The following is a 24,655-nucleotide window of genomic DNA, read 5'->3' as shown; positions in this document are numbered from 1 at the left end:
ATAACTGCAAATTTGAAAAATTAATGCTTAGGAGTGAGCCGTGTTTGGAAGATTTGACCTTCAACACAGAAAAAGACACCAGTGTTTAATAATGTATTTCATAACCATAAATTAAGAAAATGTTAAATTTAAATTTTTTTAAACTTATTTTGACATAAATTAATACAAAATAATGAAAAAAGTATGAAAAATATGTTTAATAAAAATTCTGCACTGAAGGGCTAACAAAATATCTAATTTTTAATTAAATAATATTGAAAGCATAACAATTTAAAATACTTTTTGAAGAAACTGATACATACATTTAAATTTTTAATTAAAATTAGAACTGAAGTAGTGAAAAACGTTTAAATAAATTGGCAACATTATGTTGTTGAAATAACTGCCATGAATTTGAATAATTAAAATAGAACATATACCATCTTCCCATTCCAGGTTGACTAATAAAAGATTAATAATTTTTTAAAATTTAAAACAAAATCTATTTAAATTTTTTTTTCTATTTAATAGTAAAAGAATATCATTAGTACACATCAAAAATATTTTCCTGTAGTTTTAAGTCAGTTGGAATGAAACATTTTGAGAGAGAGCCTTTGGAACTTCCTTTCATTAAATTAGATAGATGGGGGAAAGAAAAGAAGAAAATAAAGTTGATTCAAACTGTATTATTATGTACACTTATTTATATATTTTTTGAAAATGAAAAAGCAATCAAAATGACTTCCTTGGGCAATATAGTGTTAAAGCCCATGTAACTTCTTAAGGGGGTTGTAATCCAGAATAATTATAGCCAAATTTTTTTATTACTATTTCCCAAATTGCAAAAAAAAAAAAAAAAAAAAAAAAAAAAAAATTGTTGCTAGTTTAAATAAAAACACAACAGTACGTTTATGAAAGTTGAATTAAAAAATTCAAAATCAAAGTTTCATTTTTGCAGTAATTTTAGAAAAATAAAGAAATATACATTTATCTTTTATTGCACCCCCCCCCCCCCTTTACTTTGTTCTGACGCAAAGCATCCACTTTGATGTTTCTGTTTCCAAACTGAAGAATTTTACTTAAAGTAAAGCAGAAAAATAATTTTTCCATATCAATATAATAGCGTTTTTTACAGCCAATAAATGAAATGCAAGCAAATCTGTTACTCACAAGAAACTTGATTGAGCAAGAACACCCAAACTCGTTTATTATGAGCCCTTATTTAACAAGATCCTGACAGATTAAAAATGTTGGCTAATGCAGACTGTTTACTGTACTAATAACTATTAAGTATCATCATTAGCATCAGTAATTAAAGTAGTTAAATGTAACAAAAAAAAATTTAAAAACTAAAAATAGTAGCCCCATAGTAAAAATAGAACGATAAACTTTCCATATGGATAAAATAATATTTTATTCTACTTGACACAATATGCTATAAAAATATAGTTATTTACAAACATTTGATGGAAAAACATTACTTCTCAATCAGAAATCTTTTAAAAAGTTTTTCTTCATTCTTGTTTTTAAACTTTGGAATAAAATTAACTTTAATGATAGATGTGAAACCTTCTTTCAAGCTTGGCTCAACAAACTTACCCCTGTAAGAACATCAGCATGGTATCAAAACATAAGTAAAAAAAAATTTTGAAACAAAGAATATAGAGAAAGAGGAAGATTAATAAAATAACTATCAACAACAGTGTCAAATTATCAGTTTTGTTTCTTAAATATCTTTTCATATAATTTTTTTTTGCATGGCACTGAATTCAAGCTGCATTGGCCATAACTGTTTTTATGGGCCAATCACAAAATGAACACTTTGATTTTAATTGTGGATATTTTGTTTGATGTAACTGATATGGAAAAAAAAAAACTTTGAGATATTTTTGTTTTTGAAAATCTATGACACATTCTTTATAAATCTTGCTAATGTATAAAGTCACACTAATAACTAAATATGAAATATACATAGTTTAACTGTACTTATATGAAGGGTGGGCTGTGATCAGACACTAGGAATTTTCATGCTGCTTTTTATTTAAAGTTATTTTATTTTAGCAAAAATTAATTCTTCATATAGCTTTCATGGCAATTTAACGCACATTGGACAAAAAAAAAAGTACCACTCAGAATAACTTTTGATCTAAAGAGAGTCCAAACATTGGATTGCTCTCCTGACCAAACTATGAGGACCATATTTCCCATATTGTGGCTACCCCCTATATTTTGGATGTCAGAAATCTGAATCCATCAACAAGAAAAAAAACATGTTTATGCAGAAAAAATATGTTTTTGTGTCTGATTTCATAACTTAAAATATCGTCTGAAGTAATTAATTAGCATATTTGCGGCCACCCCTTGACCCATTAGGAATGAGTCCTAGAAAGTGAACATCTGATCATTCTTTGCGTTTTTTATTCAGGGTGGTCCGTTTTTTTTTGGCTCATTGTACACTTAATGTGCAACAATTTAATCTTAAGTTGATGTAACTGTGGAAAGCTGAACATCAACTTCAAACTGAACATCCTCATTTACAAAAATGAAAATTGGGAAATTTTTTTTTATAGAACTAAGCTGAAGATTAAAGAAAGTCCTCTTTATACATTCAAAGGGGAAGGTAAAATAGTAAATACTTCATAGATTATTTTGTGCCATTTTACACATAACTCACATGGATCATTAATGAACATGAAAATGAATTTTTTTTTATTTCAAAAGAAGATTTTAAATGTTATTATTAATTAAATAAAACTACAATATTAGCTCTATTAAATTAGTATAAAAATTATTGTCTTCTAGAAAGCGCCATTTTACAAAAAAAGAGCATTTTATCTGCAGCACTTTCCGCTTGCCATTCAAGTTTCAACTTGTTTTCTAAAAAAATTTTTTTTTGTGTGAATATTTTTGAGTGAAAAATGATAATTTAAAAATTTGAGTTTCATAACATATTTTATAAATAAATATGACATAAAAATTATTAGACAATTATTACTGATGGAAATAATTTGAAAATATGTTATAACAGAAACTGAATAGTTCGAAAAGTACAATAAAAATAATTATGTGACCAATTTTGATGACTTGACATTAAAATAATTTTAAATATAGACATTAATATAGTCCTTATAGAATAATAAAAGTAATTCAAATTATAAAACATTGCTTTTATACGGCAATAAAAATTATAATTTATTTTTGAAACTAATTTTTTTGAATTTAATGTAAATTATTTTTCAATTAAAGTTTATCCTTCAATATAGATTAGAAAAACAATACATCAGAAATAAGTTATCAAATCCACAAATTAAAAAGTAAAAAAAAAAAAAAAAAAAAAAAAACTCACTTGTAACTATTTAATACCATATCATTGACTCCAACATGCTTGTCATCTGGGTTCATCAGTTCTCTGAACTATGTAATAATAAAAATAATTAATCTAATTTTAATTGTTTAAGAAAATAAGAAGTGAAAATAAAGGTTAAAAATAATCAAAGTAAATTAATTATATTTCCATAGCCACTTTTACATACATTATATTCAAGTTTGTGAATTGTGTTTAACATTTATATTTAAAACAAATTTATAATACAGAATTTCATTTATTAACGATATTAGGTTAATTGGAAAGTTATTGCTTTAAAAAAACCCCCAAACAATTCCATTGAATTCCTACTGTTATATATCATACTTGATGAGTCCACAAACAAAAACCATCTACCAGAATCAAACAAGTTTTTTCGCAAACAAACCTCGCTATAGCAGTTAACAAAATATATATTGAAAGGATGGCTCAAGTGTGAGATTGTCTGCAAAACATACAATTAAGTTCTATGTTGGGAACTAAACAAAATTACTTACCAAACAACTAATGAAATTAATTAATCAAAATATAATGAGGAAAAACCAGACTGCAAGAGGGCTAGAATTAATATTGCCCTGTCAATCATTTTTCATCATTAATTTGCTTCCTATGGAAAATCCTTAGGTTTGAATAGTGCCCTTTTAAATCCAACCCTTAGGTTTTTTTTAAGTCCTTAGGTTTGAATGGTTCAATAGTAGTAAAAGCAAGCATATTTGAGTAATTTCTTTTTGATCTTGGTTCCATAATATATCTTCTTGGGTTTGTTGATTACTTTTTTTGGCAAAAATTGCTATCTATATCTTCATATGGTTTTTAATTCCCGATATTTTGAAGATGATAGCATTATGATATGAAAACTGAATTTTGAGCTGTGCATTTGAGCAATTTCTTTTGACAAGCTCAATTAATAATGATTTTACAGTAAGTCCATATGGTTTTGTAAATTTTTATTTTTAGTTATTGCCATGGATTTTGCAAAATGTAATGCTATGGAGGATTGCTATAGACGTGCCATGGTTTTTAAAATTGACTTTTTTATATGATATTATAAGGATGCCACATTTTGGTACATTACCTTTAGTTTAAATTTGATTTAGCTCCTTTTTTTTAACACAAGTTGAAATTTCAAGTTGAAACAAAAATTTTCAGCTTATCAGAGGCTTATAAATTTTAGAAACCTGGATTTTGGAGGTTAAACTGTTCATAGTTTAATGGGAATAGCCCTAGAAGAAGCTATACTCCATTAATTTCAAACAACATAACGTTCAAAAGGTATCTGTATCTTATAAGGATTAAATGGCTTAAAAGAACAAAATCTAATGATACAGCTTATAATAAACATACCACATTGTTATGTTTGGCTTGTTCTAGTGAGCAATCAAATAGAAAGCATCTGCATGGTACTTTAAATTTCTGAGCTACTTCAATATATCTGTAAAAATGCATATTTGATGTATTGAAAATGTAAAATAAAAATACAAACAAACTGAAATGATTTAATGAGACAAACCTTTTTCTACTTTCTAAATCTGGATTCGTATTATCAATCACAACTTTTTGGCCATTACTAAGAGCTTTCGATGCTTCTGATACACACTTCTGCCAAGTGCCTAAAGTATCCTGAAAAATAAAATAAACAAAAACCACAATAGTGATTTTAAATTAACAATACACAAAATTGAACATGATATAATAGATATATATACTTATATTATTGAACTTATATAACTTTATAACTTATAGAACTTTCTATAATATATACTTATATTATAGAAAGAGCAGTAAAATGCCATTATCTGACATACTTATGGCCAAGGATATGTTGGAAAATTGAAACTGCCGGATAGCTGGCAACTTTTTCTAATAAATTATTTTAAGTATATTAACATTAAGCTATTAGTAAAACTATGAAAAATAAACTGAGACAAAGTTTTAAAAACAACATTTAATTATGCGTAGTGCTTTTTTTTAAATTTAAATTTTTCTATCATAGATATCAATACAATATCATGAAGAAAAAAAATCAATGATAGAATTTTCTTTAATTGTTGTTTCCTAGCAGTCATATTTCAGATTTGTCTCCAATAGTAATCAAGTGACATTAGATTTTATTATTTTTAAAGTCTCTCAAAAGACTGGGTTGATTCAGTGGTTTTAGAATCACTAATGTGACATATATTCTGCATAATCATGAGTTAAAAACTTCTTCTATCATATTCCGATTTCTCACTCTTGGATCAATGGACCTTTAGGTGTTCTATTTAACTTGCTTTAAATAATTACATCTTAATGCTATTTCTCCACATATAATTCTTAATGCAGATTAACCAATCTAGAACTAGTATCATGCCTGAATGGAAGAGGTGTTGCATAATCACAGAAGTGTTGTATAATTTGGCATAAGATAATTGGAGTTCAACGGGGATTGGTATACTGAGACAGACTGCAAATAATCTGATACAAAAATGCCTAATTAAAATCCCTATCATTCAAATTAATTGGAGCTAAACCTATTTTGGCCACAATGGAAATACAAAGAAGAATTACTATAGCCAATAACTGTTTTAATGGAATTCGAAAATACACAAAATCTAATGTAATTTATAGAAAAACAAAAGTTTTATTACATAAATCTCTTATAAGATCAATTTTAACATATGCTTGTGAAACCTGGTCCATATCTTGTATGGATGAGGTTATGTTGGGTACCTTTGAGAGAAAGGTCTTGATCACAAAAAGAGTTTTCCGTATCACAAAGAGTTTTCAATTCCAGATCAGTTGGCACACAAAAAAGAGGCAGGCCAAATTTAAGATGGAGAGATGGCCTAGAGAAAGACCTTTTGGTCTTAAAAACTAAAAATTGGAAAAAACTGGCAAAAAAAAGGTTAGTCTGGAAAAAAACTTCTTGAGAAGGCAAAGGCCCACCCTGGGCTGTCGAGCCATTGATGATGATGATGAAACCTACTTTGGATAATAAATTTATAGATAAATTCAAAGATAATTGAAATCTATTATTCAAATCACTTATCACTGAACTAAAAAAGTTTAGTATCTCACATGCACAAATTATTACAGTAAATACAAGGTAATTTTATTTCCAAGAAGAATTGTCCCATGAAAACTTTGTCATATATTCAATAAAAAGGGAATTAAAAGGCAGGCAAAATATTAGACTACAAACATCCTTAATTTTTTCATATATCATAGAAAAAACCTGTTTATCATATATTAAATCCATAAAGATACAAAAATTAAAATTCATAAGTATATAACATTTGCATGATCATGGGTGATATCTTTAGTCCTCGGTATTTTTTCCAGTCATGAAACCTGTGATTCATTGCAATGTAAATAAATAATGGATGGGGTAAATAAAGTGTGTGAGTTTCAGATCTGCGTTTACATTCATGTTAGAATGTAGAGGTTAGGTTTGGAATTTTTTTTACACAATTGTAATTTGAAAATAAAATTGAGCCACTTAAGTCTTCCATGATAAAATGTTTTTGAACACAAATGGTTAGCTTATCAAAATAACGTTTTTCTTTTATAAACTATTTCTTTTAACTTAAAGAATAACTCTCCTTTTTAACAAAATTCCGACAAGTGCATTATTTTTCATAAACATAAGTACTGTGATGGCTGTACTTTCTTCAAGTGGATTAAAAATTAATTTTTGTACCCCTCTCTGTCAATAGAGAATTCATTTGAGAACAACTAAAAATTAATTTAATCATGTTAATTTAGACAAAATTCGATTTGATGTTTAAATAAAGAATATCAAGAGTGAAGAACACTACATATCATGAAGTAAAAATATGTAATGTAATATTTAAATGGTTCCAATATATATAAACCTTTATTTTAGTATAATTAGTAAAATAACTACAAAACTATGCTCATTAATGAAATCTTATGAAATGTAGATTTAAAATATGTTTAAAAAATCATTGATTTTTTTCAGCATTCAATAAAAACTACAAAACATTCACTATATTAGATTATTATTAAATTATGCTTAAATATGTGGAGAAAAATACTATTGGTAAGATAAAATGAAATAAATACTCATTGTTGCAAAATTTAAACACCATAAATTTGAAATTTGCTCATTGTTATTTTGTATACAAAATGATTTTAAATCTTTTTCATCAAACAATCTCACAATTTATAGCACGGTTCATGGGATAATACCTTATGTTTTCAATAATCTCTTTTATTTTACTCAAATAAGAAAGCTCCGTGATAGAAATATTTAGTTTTAAAAAATTAGACAAGATAACTCGTTCTTGTTAGGGATTTAAAAGTTTAACAGAATTATGATAAAACATTCATTTGAGAAAACAATTACTGTAATGTATAAAACAGAAGAAATATTTAAACATCAAGAACTTTACTTACCCTGTTTATATGTACATATCCTTTTGGTATTAAATATGATAAAGCAAAATGAGATTTACCAGCTAGAAAAAAAAAAAAAAACAATATAATATGCTATTAAAAGTCAGTGTAGTAAATAAAAAACAGATCTTTCAACAAAACAATATAAATTCAGAAAATTTTATACAAACAAATATTATAGTGCACCTAATTTTTTTAATCTATATTAAAAAGTAAGTTTTGCTAAAACAATTTTCTACACAGAACCGTTAACTCTTATGAATATGAAATAAAAAATTTAATTTTAAAGCATAAAACACTCTACTTTGTCATCTGCAAATTATAATAGTGATCCCATGATAAAACTCAAAACTGCACCAATCATTTCAACAATTTTAAAATGACAGAAAATTAAGAGGACACATCATTTAGGCATTTCCTTTTTTTTTAAATAAAAAAATCCTTTGCTTAACTATTTTTTCCAAAAGGTTAAACAAATCATTTAATAGCATTTCAAGCTTAACTTTTTTAAAAGGGGTTGCAAGAAAAAAAAAAGTTTTTGCATATGCCCTAATTACTGTAATGTAAACGTTTTTGTAAAAAGATTCTTTTTATCAGAATTGATGTCCAGGAAAAGATAGTGAATTCAAGTTATTTATATATATAAAAAATCTGAATAGAATTTTGAAATCTGAATAGAATTTTGAAAATCTGAATAGAATTTTGGTTAGTAGTAAAAAGAATAAACGTTTTCCGTCTTAAAGCCAGTTGCTAAATGCAATATTTTAAGTAAAATTGTAAAATTATCTAAAGTTACTGTAATGAAAAATCTGTGGTATAACATCTGTATGAATTTGGTGTTGAAATATCAAATACTTGAGTGATTGATTGATTGAATATAGGGTTTAATGGCACAAAATCCAAATAAGGACAAATACTCGAGTGATCAAACACTTCAATTAAAGTTAATGCCAAATCAAATGTTTACATACAGTTTAAGCGGTGTAATTTGCACGACATACTAATACTGGTTCACATATGCTACAACACACCTAAATTATTTTCGAGTTTGAAAATACTCTTGATAATCATAGTTTTCACATGCCTAATTTTTCTAAAAAATAAAACCGGAAATAAAATATAATATAAACCTGTTTTAAAAACAACCAATTTTAAAACAACAAATTTTAAATGTATTGTAATGGACTTAAAAGAATCTTTTTAAAACTATAGCACACACATAACATAGTATTAACACTTTAAAATAGATAATATTAAAAATGAATAAAAAAATTAGAGGACTTCTTTATTAGAGAGGAAGGTAAGATGGAAATTAATAGTATTTAAATGAAACTAACCTGCTGGAAATCCAACAAACACAACCATCTTAAAAATAGAAATAAAATAAAATTAAAAATGTAAAATAATAGATCACAAATAAATAGTATCAAAATTATCACCTTTCCTAATTTCGAGCAAAGTTAAATTTAGCTTAATTTTCAGAGTTCCCTACATTGGTTTTTAAAAATTATATTGTAGCACTTGTTTATCGAAAAAAAAATTTATGGATATGATTCTTTTTCTATACTATGAATCTGATAAAAAAGATATTTTGTTGAATTTTAAAAAATAAAATAGAAAAGAGTAAAAATAATTTAGAAATAAAATTTAACAAAATTTCTTAAAGCAGTTTTTTCTCTCTAAATACTGAACAGGCAAGAGTGTTAAATTAACAATTTGATCAATTAAACAACAACTCAATCAAGTAAAAAGAAAGGAACGAAAAAATAAAAAAAACAGATATTAAATTAACTATTGCACAAATCAATCTAACAAGCATACTGCTCGGGGAAAATTTTTTAACACTAAGAGTTAGGTATCCAAATAGAGAAAAAAAAATTGCTTGCAATGGATAAACTACATAAAAAAATATTATTAAAAGAATTAACTGAAAATATTTCACAAGCTAATTGTTGGCGATTTTTTCATTCTGGCCATAGCACAAAATACATTTTTAAGAAATTTTATATAGCAGGAAATGTGTGTTTAAGAAAATGGATATAGCTCCAAATTCAGATCTAAGAAAATGGACATAGCTCAAATTATGTGTTTAAGAAAATGGACACAGCTTGAAATGCATGTTTAAGAAAATGGACATAGCTATTTTAAGAAAATGGGTATAGCATTTGATACCATTTTTCAAACTTCTCTCAGAAGAATTGTACTTTTTAAAAGAATAAACTATAGAATACAAATGAATGTGTTATGTGATGTGGTCCGTTTGTATGGTTTTAGAAATCACTTAGTAACTTAACACACTTTAATAATCACTTTGCATTTTTTATTTAAATTAGACTTTTAGAAAACACATTAAAAATCAACAGTTCTTTTTACAAGGTTGTTGCAGGTCCCATAGATTTATAATTATTAAATTGATATCATTTGAATTTGGATTTTTTCAGAACCATTTAAATGTTTAGTGTTCCAAATGCCTGAAAAGTTACATCTGTAATATACCCAGCCACCATGATCTTAAAGTCTGGGTATTGGTATTTCTCTTTCGAAGAGTTTTGGAGGTGTCTACAGAAGGGACTTTAGGCTGATGATTATTAAAAATAAATATTAATAATACTTTTGTATAAGATATTATTATTAATTTATCAATTTATTTCATGCAACAGAAAGAGAGCCTTAGTTTTTTCAATCGGATTAATAATTAAAAGAATGGGTTAATTAATGAATAACAGTTATCATAATTCATTTTTGAAAAATTGTTCTTTTTGTTAGAACGACTCATGGATTTAAACTTACGCTTGTATACTATGCTATTTTTATTTTATTTTTTGTGACCACTTAATTTAAATTCACTTTTATTCTTTCTTATTATAAACAATACACAAACACACAATCAAAGCTCTTGTAAATAATATTGCCATATATACCAGTGTCATTGAAAAATTCTAATTGAGCATGAAAATATTTAATTAGAAATACCAAATAAGTACCCCCTCAACTTTTGATGAAAATTATACTGAATGGTGTAGATAAAAACAAAAGGGAGAAATGAAAAAAAAAGGAAATCAATTAATAATACTTTTGTATAAGATATATATAGATTATACATAAGGATATATATGTGTAGATTTTGAATAAGAAATCTTATTTGTGTGACCTAAATATTATTGATTTACTTGCGTAAATAAGAAGTTTCAAAACAAAATGGATTTAATGTTTTAGCCAAGTATTTTTCATTTAAAAAGTTTAGATCAATCATTCTGCATAAAGGAATTAACAGTTGAAATTGCAAGGTGAAAGAGAGACGTAATTTTTAATATCTGCAAGATTTGCTGAGCCCTGATCCATCCAGTAAAAGATTTAATTTTATATGAAATTATCCAAAATATTTACAAAAATATTATTGATATTTATTTTTAATAACTATCAGTCTGAAGTCCCTTCCCTAGACGCCTCCAAAACTCTTTGAAAGCAAACTATTCCTCATTGACCATAAATCAACAAATATTTTGTTTACATAAACTTTTAATATTAAGTTGATGTGCTTTTTATTCCATTAAAATATTTTATTTTTGAATGGAATAAAAAGTATTTTTGAATGGAAAAAATATTTTTATTGATTTCAAATATTTTTTTTTACAAAAAGAGTGAAAAATTAAAATTTATATACTTAATATATTGAAGTAATAAAAAAGACAAAATATTCAATCTATAAACATGAGAATTTTTCTGAAAGAAAAAATTTAAAAACATAACTCATCATTTTAAATCATCTACATTTTAGTATATTCTTGGCCACAGTAACAACAAAAAAAATAGTTGTATGATTTAACTATTTTTATTTGTGTATTTAATCTTTCGAAATTATCCGAATTTCGAATTATATAATTGTTTCATATACTTCAGGCTCAGAGATAGTATCTAGAATTAAAAATATTCTGCATAACAATATAGAAGAAATAAAATAAACTTATTGAAAATTGCTTACCTCAGAACTGGAAGCAAATATTGTATCAGAATTTAAATCTTCTTTAGGTAACGGTAAGCATTTCACACCAAGTGTTGCAGTCCGTATATTTCTCTGAAAAATGAACATAAATAATTATAGAATTCATAATTGCATTTTATTTTTACATTAATTCCGTTGCTGTAGATTTTTATTTACAAAATTTTCACGGCTAATTGTAATACACAAACCATTTTTTTTTCTAAAAAAATAAATAAAGTAGAAATTTTATTACGAAAATGTTTTGTTATTAAATATTAAAATGATTAAACTAGATACAATATTATTTTATTAAAAAAAAATTAAATTCTTAATAAAAATTAAGTAGTTTTCACTATTTTAAAAAATTTAGAAAAGAACAATAACCTAAAAAAAGTCAAGAAAATTGAGATAAAAATTCATTTTAATTTCTTAGACAAGCTAATTATGTACTATTTCGAGTGTTGAAATGGCAACACTAACATACCTTCAAGATATGTATACGAAATATTGGATCTCACCCAAAGATGTGATCTACCTTACTATTCTATGTAGTTACTTTACAAATCAATAGGTGATGCAACTAATTTTTATAAAAATAATTTCTAGCAATTAATAGAAGACTTTATTTTAAACTATTGCCATAATTTAATGATCAATATCAATGTATTCTAAATTCTAATTATTAAAATGAAATTATGTCGCTTAAAAATTCATTATTAATCAATTTTAAAAGTTTATAATATGCACATGTATCAAATTAATTAAAAAATGAATAGTTATTTGAAGAAGAATAAAAACCTCTTCTAATTAACGTTTTGTAAAAGCAAAAAATAAAACATTTCTTTTATGACAGACTTAATTAAATGTAAAAGAAATTACTAAATTATTGTTTTAATGCTTACTTTTTACCAACAAACATAAGCATAAAATTGAAATTTTAGTTGTTTAGTGTTATAACGTTAGTTGCTTTTGTTATAACTATTATTAGCTTATATCCCCAATTAATGTTAGTTGTTTTTGTTAAAAAAATTGGTTGGTTTTGCTTTGTTTGCATTCTTTGTTCATTTTTATTAACCAAAAAGCATGAAACAAATGATTTTTTTTTCATAGTAGGAATCAGAATGTTAAACTTTGAAAACTATTTGTATTTTAGAAAATCAATTGATAGTTACAGATTATTTGATTAGCCGACTGATCATTTGCAATACCTAAAGAGATCTTTCCACCTGCTGCGTTCCCAGCCAAAAGACCAGTTAACCACCTTTTTATTCAATGAGTGAGTTATGAAGTTCAATGAGAAGATGAATTAAGAAATAATGATCAATTATGAAATTCTTGGTCCATTAACAGTGAAAATTTTGAATCATGAATTGCTTAAGTAGCTTTGTATTAGTTTCTATGTTCTAATAAAATTATAGCCACTTTATTTTTTAAAAAAATAATGAAGGAGTAAGGTTGAGTTTCAACATTAATCAAAAATAATTATATTAATTAATATATCATGTTTTATCTTTCTTTATGTATAATTTGTAAATTGTTCTGGGGAGTTAGGGAACTCTAACTACTGTCAACGCTATTATAGTACAATAATTCTGTTAATCTTTAATCTTGACATAAGAATATTGTCAAAAGAAAGATTTAATCACTTCTTTTCAAATGCAATAACATAAATCTTTTCTTTATAATATGAATTTCCCCCAAAACTTATCAAAATCACAAAAAATTGCTCATATTTTTGGTAGTGGTAGATCTAAAATAATTGGTTGGAATTATTTATTATCAAATATAAATATATAACAGGTGAAAAAAAAGTCAAATATGTTTGGTAACACAGTGTCGCCATCAGTTATGCTTACTTATGAGGTAACATAAAAGTTATAATAAGCAATCTAAAAAATTTAAAGCTGATTTAAAACATAAAAGATAATTAAAGACATATAAATTTTTTGATACCACATATAAGAATCGGTATCTGAACAAAGTCATAAAATGTCAGTGAATTTTATGTCTTGGTTTAGCTACTGATGCTTTTTAAAGGCACTAAAACATATTTTCGCTTTTTACTATATTTATTAGTACTTACTACATTGTTTTCTGTATAACTGGTTTCAGCACAATCCTATTACTCCTTCCTTATATGAAAAGATAATGGCAGTTATGATAAAAATAAAATGTAACACTTACAGGATCAAAAAGAGGCATTTTATAGTTAGCAGGTTTTTGTCCCAAGAAAAACTCTTCCGGAGTGTAAAACTGCAGGCCAACATTTAAGGCAAACTGTAATATACCAAAAATCAAATAAATATATTTTACATTAAATTATGTGTGCATAAAATCAAGCTTGAATTTGTAATTTATCCTAACATCATGGCAAAATTTTTTTTTTAAAAAAAGTTTTGCTTGAAAGTGAAAAAAAAAATATCTTGACAAAATATATACTTTCAAGATAATTTTTTTAACATTTAACTTTAACTGAAATATACCACAACCACATCAACATACGAATTTTATATTAAATTATGTGCACATAAAAACAAACTCTAATTTATAATTTATCACAGTAACACAAAAAATTATTTCCTAAAACTTAAAGTGAAACATTTTTTTTTTACATATTTAGTTTTCAGATTTTCTTTTGATTATTATTTTCAGATTTTCTTTTGATTATTATTTTCAGATTTTCTTTTGATTATTATTTTCAGATTTCATTTTACATCACTAGCTATCATCATGAATTTAACTATTATAATATCAATAGTTTATTGACTAAAATAGAGGTATATATATTAAAACAAACTAAAATTTCTTTTTAAGAAATTGAACAAATCATAAGGATTTGAAAAGAAACAAGTTATCTAGACATTTTCTATGCAGAATTCAAATAAAGTAGGAAGAGGAGGAAAAACAATCAAAGTCATTATTTTCTCAACCAAATTTAGTTTAAGATTAGGTAAAAATACTGTGGTAAATCAGTACAGATTTCAGAATAAAACAGTTTGTATTTCATCAGGTAGGCTTTGTTATTAGATAAATAATTTAAAACAAAAGTGGAAACTAACACTTAACAAGCATAATTTAGCGATCGTTATTGTAAGAAACTTTTAACTAAAATATTTATAACAAGAAAGTTCTAAGTCTGATTAAAAAATATAATGTTTAGTTTTTTTTCAAGTTTAATGTTTCAATTACACTTACAAGTCTATCTGCACAAGAAAAGTCCTTTTTCTTTTTAGGTGCCCAGTTTTCCAGCCTGCCAGCAGCATCTATGAAAACAATGATAAACATTAAACTAAAATACATTAAAAAAACTACAACAACTACAATAAAAAAAGTAATTCAGACTTTAGAACCAATTTTATAGTAGCAAAATGCCTTTCAAAAAAATGCTCAACATTTTATTTAAACTATAGTGACTGTTTGTCAACTTGTAAAATTGGTTTTAAACTTTTGTAAGTATTAAATGTTTTTTTTTAAATTTATTTAGTATTTAATAATACTTTAAAGTTTTTTTTTGTATATGTTGTTTAACTATAAGAAAATTTTTTTTTGGGACTTGTTTGGAATATTTTTATATATATTTCAATAAGAGGACTCAATTAGTTCTTACAATGTTTTTTTAAAAAATGTAACACTTTTTATATTTATTGAATGAAAACTTTGAGAATATATATGCAGATATGAAAAATGCAGCATTACAATTAAAATTTTAAAAGTATTTTAAATCATAATACCTCCAACATAAATGCTGGATTTAACATCAATAGGAATTCCCTGATTACATTTCTGGAGTAAGTAATCCCACATTCCAGTGTTAGGCTTCCTGTATTTTCCATGGCCAGTAGACACCAAAGCCTGTATTGGAACTCCAAGTTTCTGCACGATTCGCTGTATCTTTTTCTTAAAGTCTGGAGCTGATGTTTTCCCCCGAGAAATACCTTTCTGGCATTAAAAATAGAAAAGAATAATAACATTTTTTTCAATGCATATAAAAGACTAAGTTAGTGTTAATAATCTAGTGATTAAGTTAATATGAATTAGGAAGAGAAGTACAATGCAACTCAAAATTTAGAAATCCATTTCTTAAACCCCATTTTAGGATAAGTCAACAAAAACTATAGCCTGGCTGTTTGTTGATTTTCAGAGGAATCGCAATACTTACATGTTTCCTAATATATAAAATAACGATAGAAGATAAATCAGGATTTTCAAATACCAGATAAGTTGACAACGTTTTACATCAATTAAAATTTTTTTATTGTATAAATAATAACTGCAAAAGTCAGTAATTTTAAAATTTATTTCACACATATTTTTTGCGGGTTGAATCTTTAAGCAATTAAAATCTCTTGGGTTTAATAGAACATTTATATAGCAAACTATAAATCGATTACTGGATAACTAAGCTGTAAAGAGAGACCCAAGTCTGCTCATCCATGCTCAGTTTGTACATTAAAATAATTTGTGAAAAGATACGAAAAAAACCACAACGCTCTGTTAATAAATTGACTGCTGAGGAGAATGTGAGTCGTAGAACTACGCAAGTTATATTAAATGAAGAGCTAGGTTTTTGCCCTTATCGCCAAAAGTGCTGACAGAATAATCTTTTCAGGTGGAAAAATATTTTGCACAGAGCAAAGTTATTATGCTAAAACTAATATTGTATATGCAGCAACCTTTGATGATTTACCTGAAAGTGTATGAACTGTGCAACCCTTTCAGAACAAGAATTCTGTAATGGTTTGGGATGCAGTGTCAAGTAACGGAAATTTTTTCTGAAATTTACTGATAAAGGGGTAAAAATCAATACTGAATATTACAAAAACGAAGTACTGGATACACATTTATTGCCACATGCTGACAGAGTGTATTCCAAAATCGATTGGATATTTCAGCAAGACTCAGTAATGTAACACTGAGCCAAAACAACACAGGCTTGGGTCCATGTCAATTATTCGAAATTTATTAAGCCAAAAGAGTGGCCCTTTTCTTCACCGGATCTAAATCCTTTAGACTACTGAGTTTGCGGGATTCTAGAGTCTACAGCTAATGCTAAGCAGCATAGAAGTGTGGACACTCTTAGAGCCTCTTAATTGCATGATTGGGACAAATTACCTCTTAAAATGATTCGTGCCGACATCAGACAATAACATAAGAGATTATTTTAGCAGTCGATGAAGATTGTAGTTGATTCGAATAAAATTTTTTTAAGGTAGACTTCCATTTATAGTGTTTATCATGTTATCGATCCATTTAGAGTTGCGTATTTATGATTTTCTATTTAATATCTGTACAATAAAATGATTTGATATTTGTAACAGTATTTTGTAGCTACCTTGTACAAAAAAAAGTTTTTTTTAATTAATTCAACACAATAGCTAAGATTGCTTATGAATATTTATTGACCTGAGTATTTTACAAAACCTCAAAATGATTTTGGGCATAATATATATTTTGAAGTTATAAAATTTAAGAAAAATAAATGATAAATATTTATGTCTTTGTATCTTACTAAACTCATTCCTGATTTGACTGTATTTTCAACACATTGTGAATTTCTTATCAAAACGTCAACACAGAAATGAACAATTGCTTTTTCTAAGACACTGCAATATTTATAAGTATAGTTTAATTTTATAAAGTGCATTTGTGTGATTTTAAACTATGTGACATTTTAATTATGAAATCAGATGGTGTTTTCTATCATATTCTACACAATAATTGTTTCTGCTTATGAAAAAAATATTTTTTAAAAGAAAATATTATCATGTACTGACTTTCAAATCATATACTTGAGCAATCAATTTTTATTGATGTGCTATTATAGTGTGAAATTTTAATGCTTGATTTGTGACAATTCCATCAGAGATAAAAATTTTCGTGGTTCTGAAGATTCTATAGCACATATTACAAGGCAGTTCGATGCAACTTTTAAATTTTTTCAACAGTGTGAAATTATTAATATTCAGCTACAAATCTTATCTTCACAGTTGCTAGAAATTTATGCACTTTGCTTAACACACACACACACTACCTTTCTGAATAGTTGACACACTTTAGCGTCCCAATCTTGTTAGCAAGTGGCATCTAATAATTCTGAATCTAATTATTAGCTCAATTTATTTTTTAGGAATTGGTTTTTTCTTACAAATTTTAATGTTTTTAGAAAATTGATTGAATAATTAAAGCAGAACATCTGGCACCCGAAATGCAAGTTCAGCAACGATGATGACATAGACCATTTGTAGCAGGGAAAAGAAATAAATATGTATATGATAAATCAATGCAAGAAGAAAAAACAAACAATAAATTTAAAAGGTTTACCTGATTAGTAAATATAACTATTTTAAATCCTTCATTGTGTAACTTTTTTATTCTTCCAGGAATTTCTGCATAAAAAATTCTGCAGAAGAACAAAATATGAAAAAGTAGCATTAATATAACAAAACAGCTAAAACAATGGAAATGATAAATCAATCAGAAAAAAATAAATTCCCGTACAGAAAATATTTACAAATTATTAGATACAATTACACAAGTGGTTAAGTGCAAATAAATGAGTAAAATTTGAAAATGTGTACTAGGAAATTTATTAAGCTCAGTTCAAAGTTATTTTCTTGCAATTTTATATAGTAACTTTACAGTTCAAAGTTTGCTGAATTTTTAAAAACCATTTCGAGTGTTATTGGCCACAGGGTTACTCCTCTGATATACAGCAAGGTATTATAAGATAGATCACATAAGATAGACACACTTAACCAGAAAGAGTTAAAAATGTAAAACAGTATAATCAGTTGCACAAAGTGTAACTGATTACACTGTTCAACTGCTTGAATTACTTAAATTTTTTAATGTTTCATACATTATTGTAAGCACAAATCTAATTACACAAATTGTTTTAAAATTTTTCTGAGGGAAAAATAGGCAAAAAAAAAAAAAAAAAAAAAAAAAATCAAACAATATAGTAGCTTTTGCTCCGATGGTGTCTGAAAGCAAGACAAATGATTGGTAAGTCTTGGTTTATGGGTTAAAAGTAGCTCGGGCTATATTATGCAAAATTCAAAAGAAATCTTAGAATATGTTCTTCAAAGCAATAAAATTAAACAGAACTTATAAATTAAGTTCAGCATAAAAAAAAGTATGAAAAAGAACAGGAATACAAAACAAAAAATTAAAAGATCAGCATTCTTTAGGGTCTCAGTAGTTAGGGTTGACATAAATCGGATTAATCTTCAGGGGGATTAAAAAATTTTGACAATTCTCAACTAAACATGGCTTTTAAATGCTAATGATTTATTAAATACTTTTAAAACGAATCAATAAAGTTAAGAAATAAATAAATAACACAAACTTCCAGTCATCTGTACTTGTTGGAAAAACTCGACCTGATTGTGTAGTTATGATAGTATGGTCCAAATCAAAAGCTGCCACCTGAAATGGAAATTAGTTTGATTTTTCTTAGAATCAAAAGCTTCTAAGACATTTTTTTCTTAATTATGGCATGGGAAATAATACTTTATTTTGTCCTTTGATGCCAGCAGGAGTAAAAATAAATATTTTGCTATGATCATACTCTTCCCAGCGATCCTGAGTTGATAAGGAATTGAAATCTCTCACAACCGATTGATGAAGTGTCTCGAGACTTGTTTCTTCATCAGCAATACTGTCTTGCAGTGAAATATCTACATAAACACAACAGATTTAAAAAAGATACAGCTCAATCACATAATATTAGCCATAAGTGTTCACATAATGTTACTATTAGAAGATTTTAGAAATAGGCGACCATATGAGCAATTTACTGGAGAAGATTAAGCCACTGCATTTGTGCCCCCCCCCTATTTTAGTGATCAAGAATCCAAATCTATACAATATATAGACGTAAAAAAACTATGTAAATTTAGAGCAGGTTTGGCATTTTGTCCAGGAGGACCCCATTTCTTTCATAAATCAATACAAATTTTTAGAAGTAATATATGAATGAATAACTTAAAATTTAATCAAATTAAATTTATTATAGTACAAGAAAGATCAGTATAAAACTTTCTTATTATGGCAAATGAAACATTCTATGTTGAAATGCTGTTTATATAAATTACTTAAGAATGTCAAGTTCAAATTTAAATGAGTTTACTTCATTAATCTATTAATGCTTAAGGCACAATTTTTTAAAAATATATTTTGTAGGTTTATGTTAAATGTTGGAAACAAAAAAACCGCTTAAAAACCCGATGACAAAAAACATTGTTTTAAAAAGATTTGAAGCTTTTAAAAATTTAAAACAATTTAAAAAAAATCAAAATCTAAGTTTATGTGAAGCAAAAGTATTTTAATATATTATAGCAAAAGTATTTCTTTAATTGTATCCTTTAAAATGTATCTTGAATATAATAATAAAAACTTAAAGAAAAAAAAAATGCTTATTCTGCTCATAGGTGAAAAATTACTTTTAGCTTTATTATTTGATGAATGTCCTAATATCTACTATCCTTGATTAAATTTAAGACAAGAATATTAGTAAGAAGTTAACTACACAAAAAAAATAACCTCTAAAAGTTTGCGATGACATTTTTGAATTGTTTCTAAAAAGTGACACTAACATTAGTGGGTTAATATTTAGAAGTATTTTCTTTCTTTAGTAACTTTCTAGAAAAGTCTGGGTCTCATGAACATCAGCGTAGCTTTATTTTTTTATTTTTTTTATTATTGTTTAGAATATACACATCAAAACTCTTGAAATACATAGAGAAAATTTTATAAATGTTTTTAGTTTCAAGAGTTACTTTCTGTATTTAACTGAGAAGTTCTATTCATAACTGTAATATTGGTAAAAACTAAAAATTTTTGTGGAACACGACAGACTCTGTAATGTATTCAGGGCACATTGTAAAGTCTGAATTTCGATGTTTTATTTCCTTAAGATTAAAAAGAAAAAAAAATCCATGGATAATTTTTTTCTTTATAACCACTTCTTCTCAAGGTTAAGATTGATGTGCAATCATATTTCAAGGAATGATAATATAAAAATTCCAGATTTCTTGGACCTTGTGTATTTTTAAATAATTTATACAATAACCAATAATTTAAACAATAAAGAAATTTTCATGTACTGGTTTTTAAAATTTTTACTCTCAATTATTTTTAATATTACTCTGTTAAGTAAATATGAGGAAATTTTTTTCATAGGAGTATGTTCCATTTTAAATTTCAGAAATATAGTCGTGTTTGAAAAATAGTACACAATCATAATTGTAACAAAATATAGTTTTAATAAAAGAATAGTACCCATAAATACATAAATTTAATCTAGGTCAGAAATTAGTTATATCATCGCTTTGTGCACAATTATCCAAAATGTGTAAAAGTTTTTACAAACCTTGTTCATTTTTAACAATTATCTGGAAGATTATGTGATAATCAGATTGATCATAATTTAACAGTGTAATTCCTTAATATGAGACTTCCAGAAAGTCTAAAAGAATGCCATTCACATTAAAATGCTAAACATCGAATTATTTCATGAAATTATTGATAAAATAACTCAAGTTATTAAGTTTTTATTAAATAAAAAATGTTTCTTTCTAGTATTTATTTTAAAAAAGTAACAAATTTAAAAAAAATTCTGAAATTTTGAAAATTACTGAGGGAGAGCATGCCCTCTGATGCTACACCTACGCTTAAGAACACTTTTGATCACCCCACTTATATTACCTACCTTCTTTGCTTGCAGAAGCTTCTGCAATCGAGGGAGAACATTCTTCTAGAGGAGTTGATGTGTCATCATATCTAGGAGGAGAGGATGATAGTTTCAATTTTTTTGTAGTAGCACCTGGTGTTCTTGAACTGTGTTTATGCTTACTCCTTGTCTCAGGCTCAGTAGTCAAAAATTCTAAAGTGTACATTAAATCACCTTCTAGCAAGTTGATGTTACAGCCATCAACTACTTCCAATTCTTGATCTGCGGCCAATAGCCCGCTGTCTACTTCAGATGGATTGGTACCAAGCTGACGAATGATGGCTTTTTGGCTTTTATACAATGCAGTGATTTGTACTAAAAATAACAATGCAAGATTAAATTTCTAAAAACTAAATATTTTATTCTAACAACTAAATATGGAGATAGCTTTATTTCAACAGTAATACTGTACAATTCAAGTTCTAGATTCTTAGATTTCAAATAAATTTAATAAAATAACATATATATATATATATATATAATCCGGGCTTATTTTAAAGTTACTTGGAACATTTCCATATCAGTAACTGATTATGGCAAATGAAACTGGCAACTAAAACTACCAGGTTCCTATACAGAGAATAAAGATATATAGTGACTTGCCCAAAGCTTGCTACAGGGTGCGTAGCCAAATTATTCAACAAAAAAGAAGCACCTTTTTCAGCACTTTTCAAGAACTCAAAAAATATTTTTAAGCACTTAAAAAAAATATCATTATTAGGCAGGGTAGGAAAGTTTTTGACAATTGACGGTTTTATCTTGTTTTAACAATCATGTCAAAAAAAAAACTTTTGGTACTGTTTTTGACAATTGTCAAAAATCATAAAATTTTGAATCATGTAAAATGAATGACGTTTTCATACGCTACGGGCTGACAATACGCTAAAATAGATTAGGGTTGAATTTATTGTGAAAACGTTGAATCGAACAATGTGAATTGTTTTCTTTTGCATAATTCATAGCAAAAATCAACATTGTAAAGGAAAAATCTCATTTAGAAAAATGGGATAATCAAGCACTTTTAAAAAACAACCAATGAAAAAAGTACCTTTAAGGGCTTTTAAAAAACGAAAATTGAAAATAAGCACCTTTTAAAAACACTACATCCTGTGCAAAAAAGCAGGAGTACAGAAAATTATCAGAGCCTAATAACTTTCCAGGACACAGTTATTTTAGTTTGCAATTTCCTTTAAAATCAATGTAGAAGATTTATTTTCCATTACATTTTTAAACCAAGAAAAATTTTGTTAAGTGACATATTATTTTACAAAAAAAAAATTGCATTCTATTTCAATTTAATTCCAAATAGGCCATCTGAATTTCATCAGAACCTTGTTCCCAAAATCAAACATATTCTACAGCCCTGGTTAAGAGTATGCCCCAGTTAATGATGTTTCGTTTTTGTTTCCAGAATCCCATTGCCCAGTTGATGTGTAGTAAACTTGGCACCAATTTTTAGTCAGGTTTCAATGTGGAAAAATACCCAGTCACTATGGGTTTGCCTAATTATGTTGCGCCACTTTTTGGTTGTTGCCCCCCTTTCAGCACTGTTACCGATACTGAAATCTTTTCAAAAAGGGAAAAATCAAATAACATTAAACGAAATAAATACACAAAACATTTTTGCTAAATTCCGTGCATACTGATACAGGGGACCACATACAAAGTTATTTGAAATGCTACATAATAATATTCTAAATTTATTATTATGTTTTACAGGGGTAGACAGGCGCAAAAAATCTTGCTAGCGATAGGTATGTAAATCGATAGGAAGACTTGATATGTAGGATTTATAGTATCATTAGAGAAATTTTAAGACAACATAAATTGAAAGTTTAAAATCGAAAGATTTCAGCATCGTGATCTGCGGCAGAATAATCACAAAGCCTTGGAAACTTCCGGCCGATTAAAGTAAATTATAACAATAAATATGATTTATTATACCTTGACATTTAGAGCATTTCCGATCTCGAATTCTTGTTTGAGGGCCTCTACCAACAATAACAGGTGTCTCATTAGGAAGGATAACATCTCGAAATTTATAACTTCTACTACGTAAAATACATTGTTTTATGGACATGATAATAAAGAGTAATTAAGAGAAATTTATTGGCCTTGAAACTGACTGGAAAAATATGAACTTAACACAACCACTGCAGAACTGGAATGACTTGTCATGATTTGTTTATAAACATTTAAATTTTGGCAGTGTCTATTACACCGACTATCGGTAAGATAGCCTCAGAGCTATCGCGCCGACGTTGACAACAGCGCCACTTTACAGAAACTAATTCATCGGTACAATAGCTATAAGTTATGCTTTTCTACCTGTGTATGTGAAATTGGTAATGGGTTGTCATTGTTTGATGGGTTGTCATTGTTTCACCAACAACAAAAAATTTAAAAATAAAAGAACATTATTCTTTTTTCCTTAAAGCGTATAAAATTTTTCATAGAATTTTTAAAAACTAAATTATTTATTAACATTATATTGGATTTATTTAAATATATTAATTGTTTCTTTCGACTAATTTATATTTTAATTAATAATTTAAATAAAGTTTTTACTAAAGTACACATAAAGGTGTCTTTTCCTACTTTTTTTTCTGGTGAAGTATATCTATTTTTTATTTATCATTTATTTCAAAGGGTACCAAAATTTTCGAAATTATTATTTTTCTTTTAATTTATAAATTTTTTGAGACAGTTTTAGGGGCGATAGCTATTACGGTTATTTAAATAAATTATATTAAACTTAATTGTCTGGTTGAAAAATATTTTTTAATAATAATATTTCATAATTATAATTTAAATTCAACTGTTTTTAAAATAATAATAATACACTACATAAAGTGACAGAGGAATTAATGGTATACCATTAAAATATATGAAAATATGTTTTGCGATACAGCTTTTTATAATACATCTAGCATTTGAACATAATATATTAATATTAATAGTTATTTATTTTTGTAGAGAATTGTTGGGACTGCGAGAGAAAACATTTTGCCTTATAAATTATTAATGTTATTAACTTCATATTGATCAAATATATTTTATGTAATTTATTTTCGGTAGTTGACTTATAAATTAAATGAAGATTAAATAACTTTTTTCAATAAATTATGTATCCAATAACGAGGATTTAATGGCAAAAAAAATTTAATTTTTGTCTTATTTAACTATCAAAAGTAATTAA

At 26.4% G+C, this 24,655-nt stretch overlaps 1 protein-coding gene across 1 annotated transcript; it reads right to left on the bottom strand.

The window, feature by feature from the left end:
• Nucleotides 1–1,374: 1,374 nt before the first annotated feature.
• Nucleotides 1,375–23,679, bottom strand: PNKP (Polynucleotide kinase 3'-phosphatase). Its single transcript, XM_087168320.1, has 15 exons — nt 23,401–23,679; nt 21,436–21,771; nt 19,236–19,402; nt 19,072–19,151; nt 18,045–18,123; nt 15,455–15,662; nt 14,919–14,986; nt 13,908–14,000; nt 11,724–11,816; nt 9,079–9,106; nt 7,742–7,803; nt 4,854–4,963; nt 4,688–4,775; nt 3,326–3,393; nt 1,375–1,580 (listed from the first exon to the last, which is right to left on the bottom strand). The coding sequence occupies exons 1-15, from the start codon at nt 23,534–23,536 to the stop codon at nt 1,457–1,459; spliced, it is 1,740 nt and encodes a 579-aa protein (XP_087024446.1). The 5' UTR covers nt 23,537–23,679; the 3' UTR covers nt 1,375–1,456.
• Between the last annotated feature and the right edge of the window lie 976 nt (nt 23,680–24,655).

Source organism: Parasteatoda tepidariorum, chromosome 1 (assembly GCF_982258835.1).
Source record: "Parasteatoda tepidariorum strain Cologne lab strain chromosome 1, Ptep-v5.0, whole genome shotgun sequence".
NCBI lineage: Eukaryota > Metazoa > Arthropoda > Arachnida > Araneae > Theridiidae > Parasteatoda > Parasteatoda tepidariorum.
This window is presented reverse-complemented; position numbering and strand designations above follow the sequence as displayed.

Coding starts and splice junctions, on each gene's coding strand:
- PNKP (XM_087168320.1), bottom strand. CDS start 23,536: ATGTCCATAAAACAATGTATTTTACGTAGTAGAAGTTATAAATTTCGA. Junction 18,124..19,071: donor ACAAGTACAGATGACTGGAA/GTTTGTGTTATT, acceptor GTTCTTCTGCAG/AATTTTTTATGCAGAAATTC. Junction 14,001..14,918: donor TTTCTTGTGCAGATAGACTT/GTAAGTGTAATT, acceptor GGTATATTACAG/TTTGCCTTAAATGTTGGCCT.